Genomic DNA, 14,596 nt, shown 5'->3' on the forward strand with positions numbered 1-14,596 from the left:
TGTGAGTGTGTTCATGTGTGTGTGTGTGTGTGTGTGTGTGAGAGAGAGAGAGAGAGAGAGAGAGAGAGAGAGAGAGAAAGAGCATGCGCACGTGTGTGTTCATGTTTGTGTGTGTGTGTGTGTGTGTGTGTGTGTGTGTGTGTGTGTAGATATATTATACACACACACATACACGTGTGTGTGTGTGCGTATATAATATATCTATATATACTATTTATTATGCACAAGTTTTTGGGAGGGGATGGGACATGTTGCAGTTTTGGAAGAGGGCCAAGTGTTAGAGGAAAGAGGAGTAGAGGCTAGGCCACGTATTGGTGGGGAAGGGGGAGAGAGTGAGCTAGAGAGAAGGAATAGGGGGGGAGAGAGAGAGAGAGAGGAGTGTAGGGATATGTTGAGAGAAGAAAATTTAAATAAATAATAAAATATAAAAATGTAAAGGTATATAATAAATAAGTATTGAATATATATAGAATATAAATATATATAATAAAAATATGTAAACATATAATAAGTAAGGATATTGAATATATTTATGTATTAAATCTATACTAATATATTATAACATAATGCTCTCTCTCTCTCTCTATATATATATATATATATATAAATATATAATCCACAAGTAAAAATAAAAAGTATATATATATATATAGTAATTATATAATAATATATTATAAATATGATAGTTAAACATAAATATATAATTAATAAATTAAATATACAAATAAGAACATTTTAAATATATATAGTAAATATATAATATATAATAATATAATATAATAATGATATATAAATCAATATACATATTAAAATCATATAATAATATTAGATCAATACTATTATATATAAACATATTCACACACATACGTATGTGTACATAATCACGCACATGCATGTGGAGTGTGTGTGTGTGTGTGTGAGAGAGAGAGAGAGAGATTCTATCTCTGTGAGGAGAGTGTGTATACGAGACTGGTATGAGAACAGAGAGAGTACATGCGCACATGTATGTGTGAGAGAGGGTTGTGTCTGTGCACATGACAGAGACATAGAGAGAATGTACGTGAAAGACACACATAGATCTACATCTATGTGAGAGAGTCACATGTGTGTGCATATGTCTATGTGTGAGAGAGTCACACATAGACACATGCACACATGTACACACATACACACACGTGTACATAAATACACATGTTCACACACACACACACACACACACACAACACACTCACACGCCACACATACATATGCATAAATGCATACACAAATGTATGCACGTAATTGCACATACATATGTATACATATGTATACAAGTAAAAACTTCATGCCGCAAAAGTAACGCGCAGGTCAAGTACTTATCTATATCAATGCCATACAATATAAGAGAAAGACAGAGGCTTTTAAGCACTGATAGATATGCATGATAGATTTTGTTACTAGAAAAAATATGCTCAATAGGATCCCAACATCCCAATATAAGGCTTGCACACACATACATATGCATAAATGCATACACAAATGTATGCACGTAATTGCACATACATATGTATACAAGTAAAAACTTCATGCCGCAAAAGTAACGCGAAGGTCACGTACTTATCTATATGAATGAAATACAATATAAGAGAAGGACAGAGGCTTTTAAGCACTTATAGATATGCATGATAGATTTTGTTACTAGAAAAAATATGCTAATAGGATCCCAACATCCCAATATAAGAGAAAGACAGAGGCTTCTAGGCCCTGATAGATATGCATGATAGATTTTGTTACTAGAAAAAATATGCTCAAAAGGATACATCCTTTTTTCCCATTGAATATCCTTTTTTTTTTGGTTTTAACTTTAATAGGACCCCAACATCTTAATAGGATTTTAGCTATAAACGAGGGGGAGTGGGCACCTCTTTTCGAGGCGCCACCTTGCATGCTTTGTGCTAGTGGGTGTATCTGGACGTACTCGCTGGGCCTCTGTATGGTTCCCTCGGCCTCGGGCATGTGGGTTGCATGCTACTACTCATGGTCTTCTGTGAGGGGAGTGGGGTTGGTCTTTGGTACTATGCTTGCTAGGCCTTTGTTGTTCGCTAGGCCTATGTACCCTTGTGTTCATGCTTGTTAGGCATCTGTGGTTTTCTTAGCCTATGTCCTCATGCTCACTAGACGTTTGTGTGCTCAGTCGGGTTGCATGCTGCTACTCCTCATCTTCGGTCGCACAAATGTAACATTTGGTTGTATGTTCTAGTTAGGCTGATGGAGGGGAGTGGGGTTGCATGTTGTTGCTCCTCATCTTTGGTCAGGTTGTATCCGAGTGTGCTTGGTAATGATGGGTTGGCACTTGGTTGTGTGGGTGAGCTCATCAAGACGTACATGGGTTGGGATGTGTCCAAACCACTAGGCTATATTGTTATGTGTAAGGATCTTAGGCACACTTGTGAAGGCATGTTAGGCTATTGTCTGAAGAATTTTCATAAACCCCACTTTAGATTTTTTGCCACAATGTGATTGTTGCCATAGAAATCGTGAGCAATATGCACTTTAAGGTGATTAGAAAAACAAAGTTTCCTTGTCGCCTATCAACTTGTTTGATCAGGCATATGTGTATATGGATAATTACATACCAAATAGGCTTGGTGCGACCCTTGAGTCGACGTTGTTGTGCATGCTTCATAGTGGGAAGTACTACCTTGCTACGAATTGGATTATCTTGAAGATAGGCAAAGGCATGGATAAGAGAAGGGCTACAGCAATGTGGAAAGTCATGAAAATGCCGCATATTACTCGATGCATAGACGTCGATAAAATCTTCCTGTTCCTTTCAGGTACTTCAAGGATGGCTATGGTCTTGGTAGTGAAGAACCAAAAGGCTATGGTGATGGTCTCGAAGAAGAAAGAGAAGACAAAGAAAATGAAGACGTCAATGAAATCTTCTTGTTCCTTTCTGGTACGTCAAGGATGGTCATGGTCTTGGTATTGAAGAACTAAAAGGCTATGGTGATGGTCTTGAAGAAGAAAGAGAAGACAAAGAAAATGATGTGCTCGTGGAAGCAAAACCAACCCAATCTCCTTGGAGAGTGATGATGAAGAAGCCTCTTGCCCTGACTACTTTGACAAATATTCTTCCGTGTGGAAGAAATCCACCTAGTAAATCCTATTGTCGAATCCCATGATTTGGTGCCTTTTCTGTCTAGTTGAAAAGGCAAGGGAGGTGGGTTTTATGTAAAATGGGGACCACACTTTTTGGGCTTTGGTGTAAGCACAACTTTATATAATATATAAGGTTTCCCATGTTGACCTCCAAAAATTATTATTTTTCTTGAATTTTAGAAATTGTTTTTTAAATTAATTCTAAATTTAATTTTTTTGAGCTTTGAAAAAACTATTTTTTAACTTTGATTTCAGGAAAATTTTAAAAAGTAATTCCAAATAGAAATTTTTATAAGTAATTGCATATAAACCTTAGCAATCTTTATTGATATATATATATTCTAGTGAATTTATCGTTTGAGAAAACCACACCACCATTTTTTTCCTCCCCGGTCTCCATCGTCTCCATCGTTTTGCTGTTTGTGGAGATGGCGGTACTTGCCATGCAGCAGATGAGCATGGAGGCCCCAGTAAGATTTTCTATTCACCATCGTCCATCACCTACCAGAATGCTTTCCGTGCATTGCCTTGATACAAGGCTTCTGTTCTTGAATGCTCTCAGCTCAGCGCCAGCCTTGCCAGCAGTGCCTTGAAACGCAGGGCGTCTAGAAGACCTTTTGTGGCCTTTTCTGGCCAGAGCACAAGAAGCACTCGCCCTCAGCTCAACGCCTTCTTCAAACCCCAAGACGACCCCATTGTCAAAGAGGCACTTAAGGTAAGCATATTTCCTGTTTGATGTCTTTTGAATGCTAGGAACCATGCTGTAGGTGCAGTTTCGCAGCACGATAAGAACCTTGTTTGAAGCAATTGACAGGATCATCAACCTAACCTAAGGCTCCATAGCTCCTCACCTAAGACCCCATAGCTCTGAATCTTCCCGGAGCACAGGAGAGTTAGATCGATTGATACACCTGAGTATTAGGCTTCCAGATTATGGATCACCTTGCCTAAGCTAAGGTTATTTGGGCATGTAAATGGATGAATGTAAAATATAAAAGGTAGAGTCTAGAGGATTCCAATGAGGTCATGGGTGATGTCAAAGTGTTGACTATTCACATGGAGGAGATGAAGAGATGTGTTCACTTTATGTGGTGCCACTTGGATGACTAGAGAAGATGCGGATAAGCTCCATTGACCTATATATTGATGTATCAATGAGCTTGATTATGCAATGAGATTATGTGTTTGTCTTGAGTCTATTGCCTTGATCAATAGTGTCTTTAATTAAGTGTTAATTGTCATATTCTTAATCATGAGTCTTATCATATGCTTTGAGCCTCCATAGCCATGCCTAGATCCATGTATTTCAACATGGTATTAGAGCCATGGTACTTAGGCTAGGTGGATCTCCTTGTCATTAAGAAGGATTTAGGGTTTGCTTAAATTGTTTTTCTAGTTACGTTCTTCTCTCTTACATTAGAGAGTGTGTGTGAGACTCAGTGAGAGAGAGAAGGGAAGGAGCCTGCAAGGACTGTAGTGTGAGGGTGAGGAGTAGAATGAAAAGATGCAGGGGAGAAGGGAGCTTGAGCTCTTGCAAGCACACACCCACTCTCACAACCCTAGAAGAGAACACACAAGGTGAGAGGCTGAAAATTGTTGTTCTTCTTCTTTAACAAAAGAGGTCTACAAAGGAGATAAAGTGACTAACACACATACTAGAGTACATACAAGTGGTCTATAATGTGAACACGTAACACGTTTAAGTGGAGTGGGTAGGTGTGGACTAGTCAGTGTAGTCCAACTGTAGAATTTTTGGTGAAGATATGTCGGTGCCAGCCACCAAATCCGCCAGTGATGTAAATGTCGAACGATCACGCAAGCGCCTCATGAGTGTCAGCTCATGTTGAGCTTGACATCTCAATACTTTCCCTCAAGCTCAACTCCAACTTGTGAACTCCAAGCATATCTCGAAATCTGCAGAGCTTCTCAGCTTCCAAAGTCTTTGTGAAGATGTCAATGACCTGATCTTGTGTGCTGACGTAGGCCAAGTTGATGTCGCCTATCAAGACTCTCTTCCTGATGAAGTGATGGTGTATTTCAATGTGTTTCGTCCGCGCATGGAAATCTGGGTTTCTGGCCAACTGTATATTGCTAAGATTGTCATAATATATGACAACCTTTCTCACTACATGAAACCCCAAATCAGCACAAGTAGTCCAAGCTACCTCACATGTTGCCACCGCAGCTCAGGTGTACTCTGCCTCTGTACTCGACAAGGTAACTATGGACTACTTCTTGCTGCTCCATGTCATAGCAGCACTCCCCAATGAAAACATAAATCCATTGGTAGATCTCCTGTTTGAGATGTTACTTGTCCAATCTGCATCAGTGTACCCATATAGCTTTAATGATACACCTGCTGCATAAAAGAATGCATAATCAACAGTGGTCCTCAAATACCGAAGTGTGCATCCCACACTGTCAAGATGTGGTTTGCGCGGAACCTGCATAAACTGGCTCTCTAAGTCAAGAGTGTAACTCAAATCTGGCCTGCTGATTGTGACATAGATCAAACTTCCCACAACCTTCTTGTACATAGTGGGGTTCTCCAACATATAACTTGCATCCGCACTAAGCTTGTCATTTTGATCTAATGGCACCGAGACTGGCTTACTGTTAGCACTTTCATCCCCAGTGTCTGCTCTGTATGGTGCCCATTTGGTCCCCTTTTGCATGGCCCTTGTTTGTGGGCTGGCCACCCCTTTTTTAGTATTTTTCTGGGATTTTTCCCAGCCTTTCTGGCATTTTTCTAGGGAGCCATGTCCAACAGCTCCAGTCGGCCTGTTTTCATGCTCCAGTCGGCCAGCTCTTCCCCACTATAAATAGTGGGTGCTGGCCTCTCATTTTTCATAGAGTCTTGTAGTTATTTGCTCCCTCACTTATGAGACTATCACTGTCTCTTGCTTGGGACTGTTTTGGTTCAGTATATTCAGCATAGTTTGCTCCATATCTCTTTCTCTCTTGCACTCTCTGTTCAGCACATTCTAGTGCCACTCTGCTTCCGCTCTGTGCACTCTTTCATGGTATCATCGCTCTAGGTTTAGCAACCTTTCTGCTGCCCCAGATTCAGCCCTATTTTCAGCACTTCTCCTCTGCGTTTTCTTCCAGATCCATAGCTTTTTGCTGCTGCGTTTTCTGGACAGCACTCTGCTGGTCGGTTCCTCTTCAGATTGGCTTCACCGATTCAGCCGTCTGGCTCTTGGAGATCAGCGTTTCATTGCCCACTTGGAGATTGGACTGCAGGCGGCCTGTTTTCTACAGGACAGCACTTCTTCATTGCTGCGTTTTCCTCTCCAGTGGTTCTTTCCCTTTGCAGAGGGGGCTTGTGGTGTTGCAGGCTTTGGAGGCACTCTTGGTACCTGTGGAGGACACCTTTTCTTCAGAGATTGTGCATTTCTTGAGATTGAGCCCAAGCTCTTGTGATGGCTGCTCCCACTTCTCTTCATATGTTTGCAGAGTCTGCCAAGTTGGATGGTTCCAACTACACCCTATGGAAGGTGAAGGTGAAATCGGCCTTGCGTGGCGTGGATCTCTGGGATTGGCTTGTTACACCAGCCAATGCCACCCCTCCCACCCTTGCTTCCGGTGGTGTGACTCAGGCACATATTGATATTTGGCAGTCGAATGATCGACGTGTTTTTTTCCTTTCTGATGTTGAACTGTCAGGATGCTGTTCTCTCTCATGTGCGTACAGCTGATGCTGCACATGAAGTTTGGAAGGCTTTTGCAGATCTCTATGAGATTAAGTCTCCGGGTCGGATTTTGGCATTGGAAAAGCAACTTATGAACTTATCAGTTTCTGCGTTTCCATCTTTATCTGCTTTCATCTCGAAGATGAAAGATCTCCGGGACGAGCTTGCTGTTTGTGGCAAGGACATCTCCACAGAGGATATGGCTATTCGGCTGCTCTCCAAACTTCCAGAGAGGTTTGATGCATACTTTCAGTCTCTGGTTTCTTCTCCTCGTCCTGTTCCAGTTACTTGGGAGGAAGTTCTCCCCTCCATTATGCAGATAGAGTCTCGCTTTGAGGAGCGGACTGGCACCTCCGGTGGCCCTGATGGAGCTTTGGCAGCACGAGATAAAGGGAAGTCTCAACAAAAGAAAGGTAAAGGGGGTTCTGACAAGAACTCCAAGGATTCCGATAAGGATAAAGATAACAAATCTTCAAAGAATAAGGACATTGAATGTCATTATTGTGGCAAGAAGGGTCACAAGTCACCCCAATGTCACAAGAAGAAGATGAAGCAGCAAAGAACACTTCCTCAACGGCGGTGTCTCAACCCAAGAAGGATGATGGAATTCTTCTCTTAGCAGGTACTCGGCGTATACTTGCTCTTGTGACTTCTCAGTCACGGTCTTGGATTGTTGATAGCGGTGCTACTGCTCATATGACACCCCATCGAGATTGGTTCGAGGACTTTACTGCCAGATCAGGCGAGATCACTCTGGGTGATTCTTCTTCTGTGCCAGTGCATGGTCATGGCACCATCCCCATCTTCCGTTCTGAAGAGGACAAGAGGTACTTCTCTGACGTTCTGTATATTCCAGATTTGGCTTTTAACCTTTTGTCAGTGAGTGCTCTTACAGCTCAGGGTGCGGAGGTGATCTTTTCTCGTTATGAGATTACCATTCGTGATAAAGCGACTGGTAGCATCTTGGCTCAGGGAGTCCAAGATAGTGGCCTCTACAAACTGACCGCTCTGCTTTCTTCTGGTGCTTCTTCTGCTCTTTGGCATGCTCGGTTTGGCCATTTGAGCTATCAGCTTCTGCAGCGAGCTTCGAAGGATGGGTTGGTTGATGGATTACCAACCATCAAGGCTCCGTCTTCTCCTTGTTCCTCTTGTTTACAGGGGAAGCAGCACCGAGCCGCCTTTCCGAAGGAGGCGACACACAGATCTTCGACATCACTTGCTCTCATTCATGCAGACTTATGTGGTCCTATGAGTACCGCGTCTTTGAGTAAGGCGTTGTACATGCTCGTGATGGTGGATGATTTTACCAGATATACTTGGGTTTTCTTTCTGAAGACCAAGGATGAGACTTTTCATCACTTCTGTGATTGGAAAGCCGAGGTGGAAAAAGAGACCGGTCACTCGGTCAAGGCTCTCAGGACCGATGGAGGGGGTGAGTTTACATCCCAGGAGTTTAAGCAATATTGCAAGACACATGGCATTCGGAGACAGCTTACTACAGCATATACTCCATCTCAGAATGGAGTTGCCGAGAGGAAGAATAGGACCATTATGGAGATGGCCCGTGCTATGCTTGAGCATTCTTCATTACCTCGACGTTTCTGGGCTGAGGCGGCTTCCACTGCTGTCTACATTCAGAATAGGTCTCCTACTGCTGCTCTTCCCGACAAAACTCCATATGAGGCTTTCCATGGTGAGAAGCCCTCCGTTGTTCATTTCCGGATATTTGGATGTACCGCGTATGTTCATGTGCCTAAGGAGCACCGCTCCAAGTTGGACTCGAAGTCTCAGCGCATGACTTTTCTCGGATACAGCACTGTGTCCAAGGCATATCGTCTTTATGATCCTCAAGCCGGTAAAGTTATTGTGAGCCGTGATGTGGTGTTCGACGAGACTCCTACATCTTCAGAGGGGGGTGGTGAGCTTCTTCTTCCTGCACCTCCTTCTCCTCCTCCTACTCATCCTCCTGCTCCCGCTGTTACTGTCACACCTCCAGCTGAGGATTCTCAGTCAGATGATGATGACCCTGCTCCTCCTCCGGCGAGTTCGAGCAGATCTGTACCTGGTTGGTATTATCAGACAGTTCGTGACTCTGGGTTACGTGAGCTTCCTTCTGCTCCTCCGCCTGGTTCTCTTCGGCGTTCTTCCAGAGTTACAGGGAAACAAATTCATGAGGGCAACATGTTTGTTAATTATGCTCTTATGTCTACAATCATTAATGGTCCTTCTGATCCCACTTCTGTAGACGAGGCTCTTTCACATGAGTCTTGGCGTCATGCTATGCAGACAGAGCTGGATGCTATCGAACGGAATGGCACTTGGATTTTGGTGCCTCGGCCTCTGCAGCGTAAGGTGATTGGTGTGCGTTGGATTTTCAAATCAAAGTTCCGAGCTGATGGCAGCTTGGACAAGCACAAGGCGAGGTTGGTTGCCAAGGGTTATGCTCAGCGCCCCGGTGTCGACTTCGATGAGACTTTCGCTCCAACGGCCCGAATGACTACCATTCGCACCGTTCTTGCACTTGCAGGACATCATAGATAGCCCGTTTTCCAGATGGACGTCAAGTCGGCTTTCTTGAATGGAGAGCTTACACAGGAGGTTTATGTTGATCAGCCGCCAGGATTTGTTGTTCCGGGCAAACAGGATCATGTGTACCGGCTGAAGAAGGCTTTATATGGTCTAAAGCAGGCTCCGCGGGCTTGGTACCAGCGGATTGATGAGTTCTTTCAGAAGCTCGGCCTGCGCCGTTCTCATGCAGATTCGAACCTTTATATCCTCCTTGAGAGGGGGTTGATTGTTATCATTGTGGTCTATGTTGATGACCTCATCTTTACAGGTTCTTATTCTGTGCGGATCCGTTCTGTTATGGATGCTTTGGAGACAGAGTTTGAGATGACGGATCTGGGCCTCTTGCACTATTTTCTTGGCTTTGAGATTTGGCAGACCTCGAAGGGCATTTTCTTCTCTCAGCAGAAGTACACTCGGGAGATTCTCGACAGATTTCAGATGACTGGGTGCAAACCAGTATCTTCTCCTTTGGATATTGGTGAGAAGCTTTCTTCACTTGATGCTTCTCCAGGGACTGATCAGGGCCAGTATCGGGTTCTCGTCGGTTGTTTGGTATGGTTGACCTACTCCCGATTGGACATATGCTTCGCAGTCAGTTTATTGAGTTCCTTCTCATCCAAACCCCGTCAGCAGCATTGGCGGTGTGCTCTCAGAGTTCTTCGGTACTTACGTGGCACTCTGGATTTTGGCATCTTTTATGGCCAAGGACGCACTCTTGTTGGATGGTCTGACTCAGACTGGGCTGGAGATCCAGATACACGGCGTTCGACCACTGGTTGTGTTTTTTCACTTGGGTCTGGAGCCATTTCTTGGAGCAGTAAAAAGCAGCCTACTGTGGCGCTTTCTTCTACCGAGGCGGAGTACCGTGCAGTTTGCTATGCTGCATGTGAGGCGATATGGTTGCGGAGATTATTGGAGGAGCTTGGCTGTCCTCCTACCGGATCTACTCTTCTTTGGTGTGACAATCAGAGTTGCATCGCCATCGCCAAGAACCCTGTGTTTCATGCTCGTACGAAACACATTGAGATTCAGTATCACTATGTTCGTGAACGGGTTCTTGCTGGAGATTTGCGTTTGGAGTATTGTCCTTCCGCGGAGAATGCTGCAGATTTGTTCACCAAGCCGGTTTCTCAGGCTTCCTTGGCTCCTCATCTTCGGATTCTCGGAGTTTGTTCAGCATCTGGTGCTGAGAGGGGGTGTTAGCACTTTCATCCCCAGTGTCTGCTCTGTATGGTGCCCATTTGGTCCCCTTTTGCATGGCCCTTGTTTGTGGGCTGGCCACCCCTTTTTTAGTATTTTTCTGGGATTTTTCCCAGCCTTTCTGGCATTTTTCTAGGGAGCCATGTCCAACAGCTCCAGTCGGCCTGTTTTCATGCTCCAGTCGGCCAGCTCTTCCCCACTATAAATAGTGGGTGCTGGCCTCTCATTTTTCATAGAGTCTTGTAGTTATTTGCTCCCTCACTTATGAGACTATCACTGTCTCTTGCTTGGGACTGTTTTGGTTCAGTATATTCAGCATAGTTTGCTCCATATCTCTTTCTCTCTTGCACTCTCTGTTCAGCACATTCTAGTGCCACTCTGCTTCCGCTCTGTGCACTCTTTCACTTACAACTAGCCATCCCATGCTTGGACAACATGTCCAATACATACTGTCTCTATGACAGCCAAATACCATCAGGAGTGCGAATGACCTCAATGCCCAAAAAGTAGCGTAGATCTTCTAAATCCTTCATGTCAAACTTCCTTTTGAGAAGACTTTTCATATGCTCAATCTCTTCCAAGTTGTCACCCCCAACAATAAGATCATCTACATAGATGGTGATGATCACAATACCCTTATCACTCTTGTGTATATACAAAAGAGTGATCTGCATCTGCCATATGAATGTTAGAAGTCATCTCCTGTCTTTATCAGACACCAGGGCCTTTGTTGTGGGTGTGCTCGTCCTTTGTAGGTATTTTCTCATTTTTCCTCACTCTCCGTATTTTTTTTCCATTTTTTCCTATTTTTCCAGGGTGTGGGAGGCAGTATTGGACCTGTTGGCTATACCAGATGTTGGCCGACTGGTCACTGGCAGTCCCAGATTCTCTCTGCTGCTGGTCAACTCCACACGTGTGAGGGCCGACCTTGAGAAGCTGGCCGACCAGTGATATTCACTGGTGTCATGGACATTTTTGTCCTGTCGGCTGTCTCTATTGCAGGCCGATTGCATATATGGGGCCATATAAAATGGCCCCAATGGCCCCATGGCTCCCTACTCATTGTATCTTGTTTTCATATTCGGGATCTTGTGTATAGAGAAGAGTTACACGCCTATCTCTCTCCTTCTTTTGTGCTGTCTATTTTCTGCACTCTACTTGCTCCCGTGGTCTCAGATTTGGTTATCATCTCTACTGCGTATTTTGACATGGTATCAGAGCCCTAGGCTCTTGAAAGATCTTGGGAGTTTTCTGAGCAAGAGGGGGATTGTTGCGTTGCTGATTGGTGGACTGTTAGGGACTGTTCGGGAAGAGATGAAGCAAGAGGAAGGCGGGCTGAGTTGCTTGATAGCCACTTGCAGGTTTAAAGTTTTTTTTTCCCACCCACCCACCCTTTTCAGTTACATCCTCGCGATGGCAGATTTGTTAGAGATGGCTGAGAAGCATGTGAAGATCCCAACTCTCCCCGTGTTCCTAGTGGACCGTCATTTGGACGGGAACAATTACGGCATCTGGAAGGTTATGATGGAGTCTGTGCTGGAGTCATATGACCTTGCTGATTTCATTGTTATCGGGGTTCCACGGCCGGAAACAAAGGAAGGGGAGTTATTGTCAACGAGAAAGGACCGCGAGGCACAGGCATAGATGTGGGATCGTGTCAACGCCAGGGTCCGGTCATTTATCTTTCTCAACTGCACACCGCAAGTAATCAATCACGTAAAGCATATGACGTTGGCTAGAGGCATATGGCAGCACTTGGCTTCTCTTTATAATAGGGTATCACCCATGAAGAGGATTTCCTTGGAAGTCCGAAGTATAGATGCGGGTTATGAGCCCTGCAAAGTCGTCAACGATGCGGGAGCACATTAACAAGCTACAGGCTCTTCAGCAGGAAGTCCTCCAGGCTGGGAAGGAGATATCATCAGAAGATATGGCCATTACTTTGCTATCCCACTTGCCTGCTCAGTATTCCGCTTTCTACTCCTCTTTGATTACTAGTGGCAGGCTCAGCACCATTACCTGGGAGGAGCTTGTGCCCATGGTCTTGGACCAGGAGGAATGATTCACGAACCCTCCTCACAGCGGAGGTTCAGAGGCCTTAACTGGCCAATGGCCGAAAGGCGGGAATAACAACAAGGGCAAAGGGAAGGCTTCACCGGAGAAGTCTTTTGAGAAGAAGCCTGACACAGAACGAGAGAAACTGAAGGTCGAGAGGTCTTGCAATGATTGTGGTGAGAAAGGCCACTATTGGAGGAAGTGTCCTAAGCGGACTGGGAAGAGTGCTGATTCTTCAGCCTCAGCTGCAAAGACTCCTGCATTTGTGCACTTAGAGATGATGGACTTAGATTGAGCGAGGAGGCAGTTGGCTTCACCGCAAAGGATACCCGGGAATGGATTCTTGTGTGGTGCTTTCAGGCACATGACTTCATCCCGTGACTTCTTTTTGGATCTGAAACGGCAGTCAGGTCGCATTTTCATTGGCGACAACTCCACCATTCTGATACATAGTGAGGGCCGGATGGAGATTATTCCCGACGGCAAGGGGGGTTGGCATGCCTCCCGTGTTCTTTACGTCCCTGCTCTTGGTTTTCATCTTCTGTCAGTGCATGAAGTATGCAAGACTGGCTTTCGGGTGGACTTTGAGGAGCATTCAGTTACTCTACAGGATCGTGAGACTGGCCAGGTTGTTTGGGAAGGCGGCGTGGAGAATGGTATCTACAAGCTCTCTGCACTCTCCTCATTGACAGGTTCTCAGGTTGGAGATTTGTGGCACTTTCGTTTTGGCCACTTAGATGTGGATGCACTGCGGCGAGCTTTTCGGGACTAGATGGTGGTTGGCTTGCCAGATGTTGGCAACAGGCAAGGACGTTGCAGTTCTTGCATACGTGGTAAGCAGCATAGGGAATCCTTTCCGAAGCAAGCTTCCAGGCGGGCTTCAAAACCATTGGAGTTGATTCACACTGACTTGTGTGGACCTCAGCAGACACCATCATTGGGAGGATCGCTCTATTTCATGCTGCTTGTTGATGATTGTACCAGATTCACGTGGGTCTACTTTCTTTCACAGAAGGACCAAGCTTTTGCATGGTTCAAGGATTGGCACGTGATGGTGGAAAAAGAGTCTGGATTGCAGGTAAAGACTCTCAGGGTTGACAAAGGGGGTGAATTCTCCTCGAATGTATTTCTCAGATTTTGTGCAGATCATGGCATCAAGAGGGAACTGGCCAATACAAGATCGCATTCAAAGAATGGAGTTGTAGAACGCAAAAACAAGACTGTGGTGGAGATGGCGAGGACCATGCTGGAGCATCGTGATCTTCCTCGTCCACTTTGGGGAGAGGTTGTGGCAACGACTGTCCATACCCTCAACCGGTCTCCAACGACTTGAGTACCTAATATGACTCTGTTTGAGGCATACTTTGGTAGGAAACCTGATGTCTCCCACTTCCGTGTTTTTGGGAGTGATGCGTATGTACATATGCCGAAGAAGCAGAGGGGGAAGCTTGACTCCAAATCCCGCAAGCTTATATTTGTGGGGTATAATTCTCTTTCCAAGGGATACAGATTGTATGATCCAGAAAGGAATGAGATTGTTGTCAGCCGGGATGTAGTCTTTGATGAGCATGTTCCAATATCCATTGTCGAGGAGCCGCCACTTCTTGGAGATCCAGAGGAGTCTGATGATGATTCCCAGACCATTGTTCGAGTTGATCAACCTCAGTTAGTACAGGAGGTTGAGCCCGCAGTTGGAGTAGAGCCCCCGCAACGGCAGGGGGCTCCACGATCTGTTCGAGTACCCAGGTGGTTGATGGACACCCTTCGGGAGTCAGGTGTCATGGAGCTACCCTCCGAGTGGACCACAGAGGACGGCCCTCGAAGATCACACAGAGTCCGTGACAAAAGCAATACAGCGGAGCTTCTTCAAGTAAACTATGCTTTGATGTCTCGTATTATGCGGGACAAGGAGCCCACTTCCGTTAAGGAAGCCCTTTCAC

At 45.0% G+C, this 14,596-nt stretch overlaps 1 protein-coding gene across 1 annotated transcript in view; it reads left to right on the top strand.

The window, feature by feature from the left end:
* Positions 1–3,469: 3,469 nt before the first annotated feature.
* Positions 3,470–14,596, top strand: part of LOC147608178 (UPF0426 protein At1g28150, chloroplastic) — a 36,240-nt gene continuing 25,113 nt past the window's right edge. The window contains exons 1-2 of the mRNA XM_086789016.1: positions 3,470–3,611; positions 3,704–3,856. Of these exons, the coding sequence (XP_086645142.1) occupies positions 3,570–3,611; positions 3,704–3,856 (195 nt within the window). The 5' untranslated portion in view covers positions 3,470–3,569. The remainder of the gene's footprint in view (positions 3,612–3,703; positions 3,857–14,596) is intronic.

The sequence above is a fragment of the Cibotium barometz genome, chromosome 53 (assembly GCF_041138505.1).
Source record: "Cibotium barometz isolate CiBa-2024 chromosome 53, ASM4113850v1, whole genome shotgun sequence".
Classification (NCBI taxonomy): domain Eukaryota; kingdom Viridiplantae; phylum Streptophyta; class Polypodiopsida; order Cyatheales; family Cibotiaceae; genus Cibotium; species Cibotium barometz.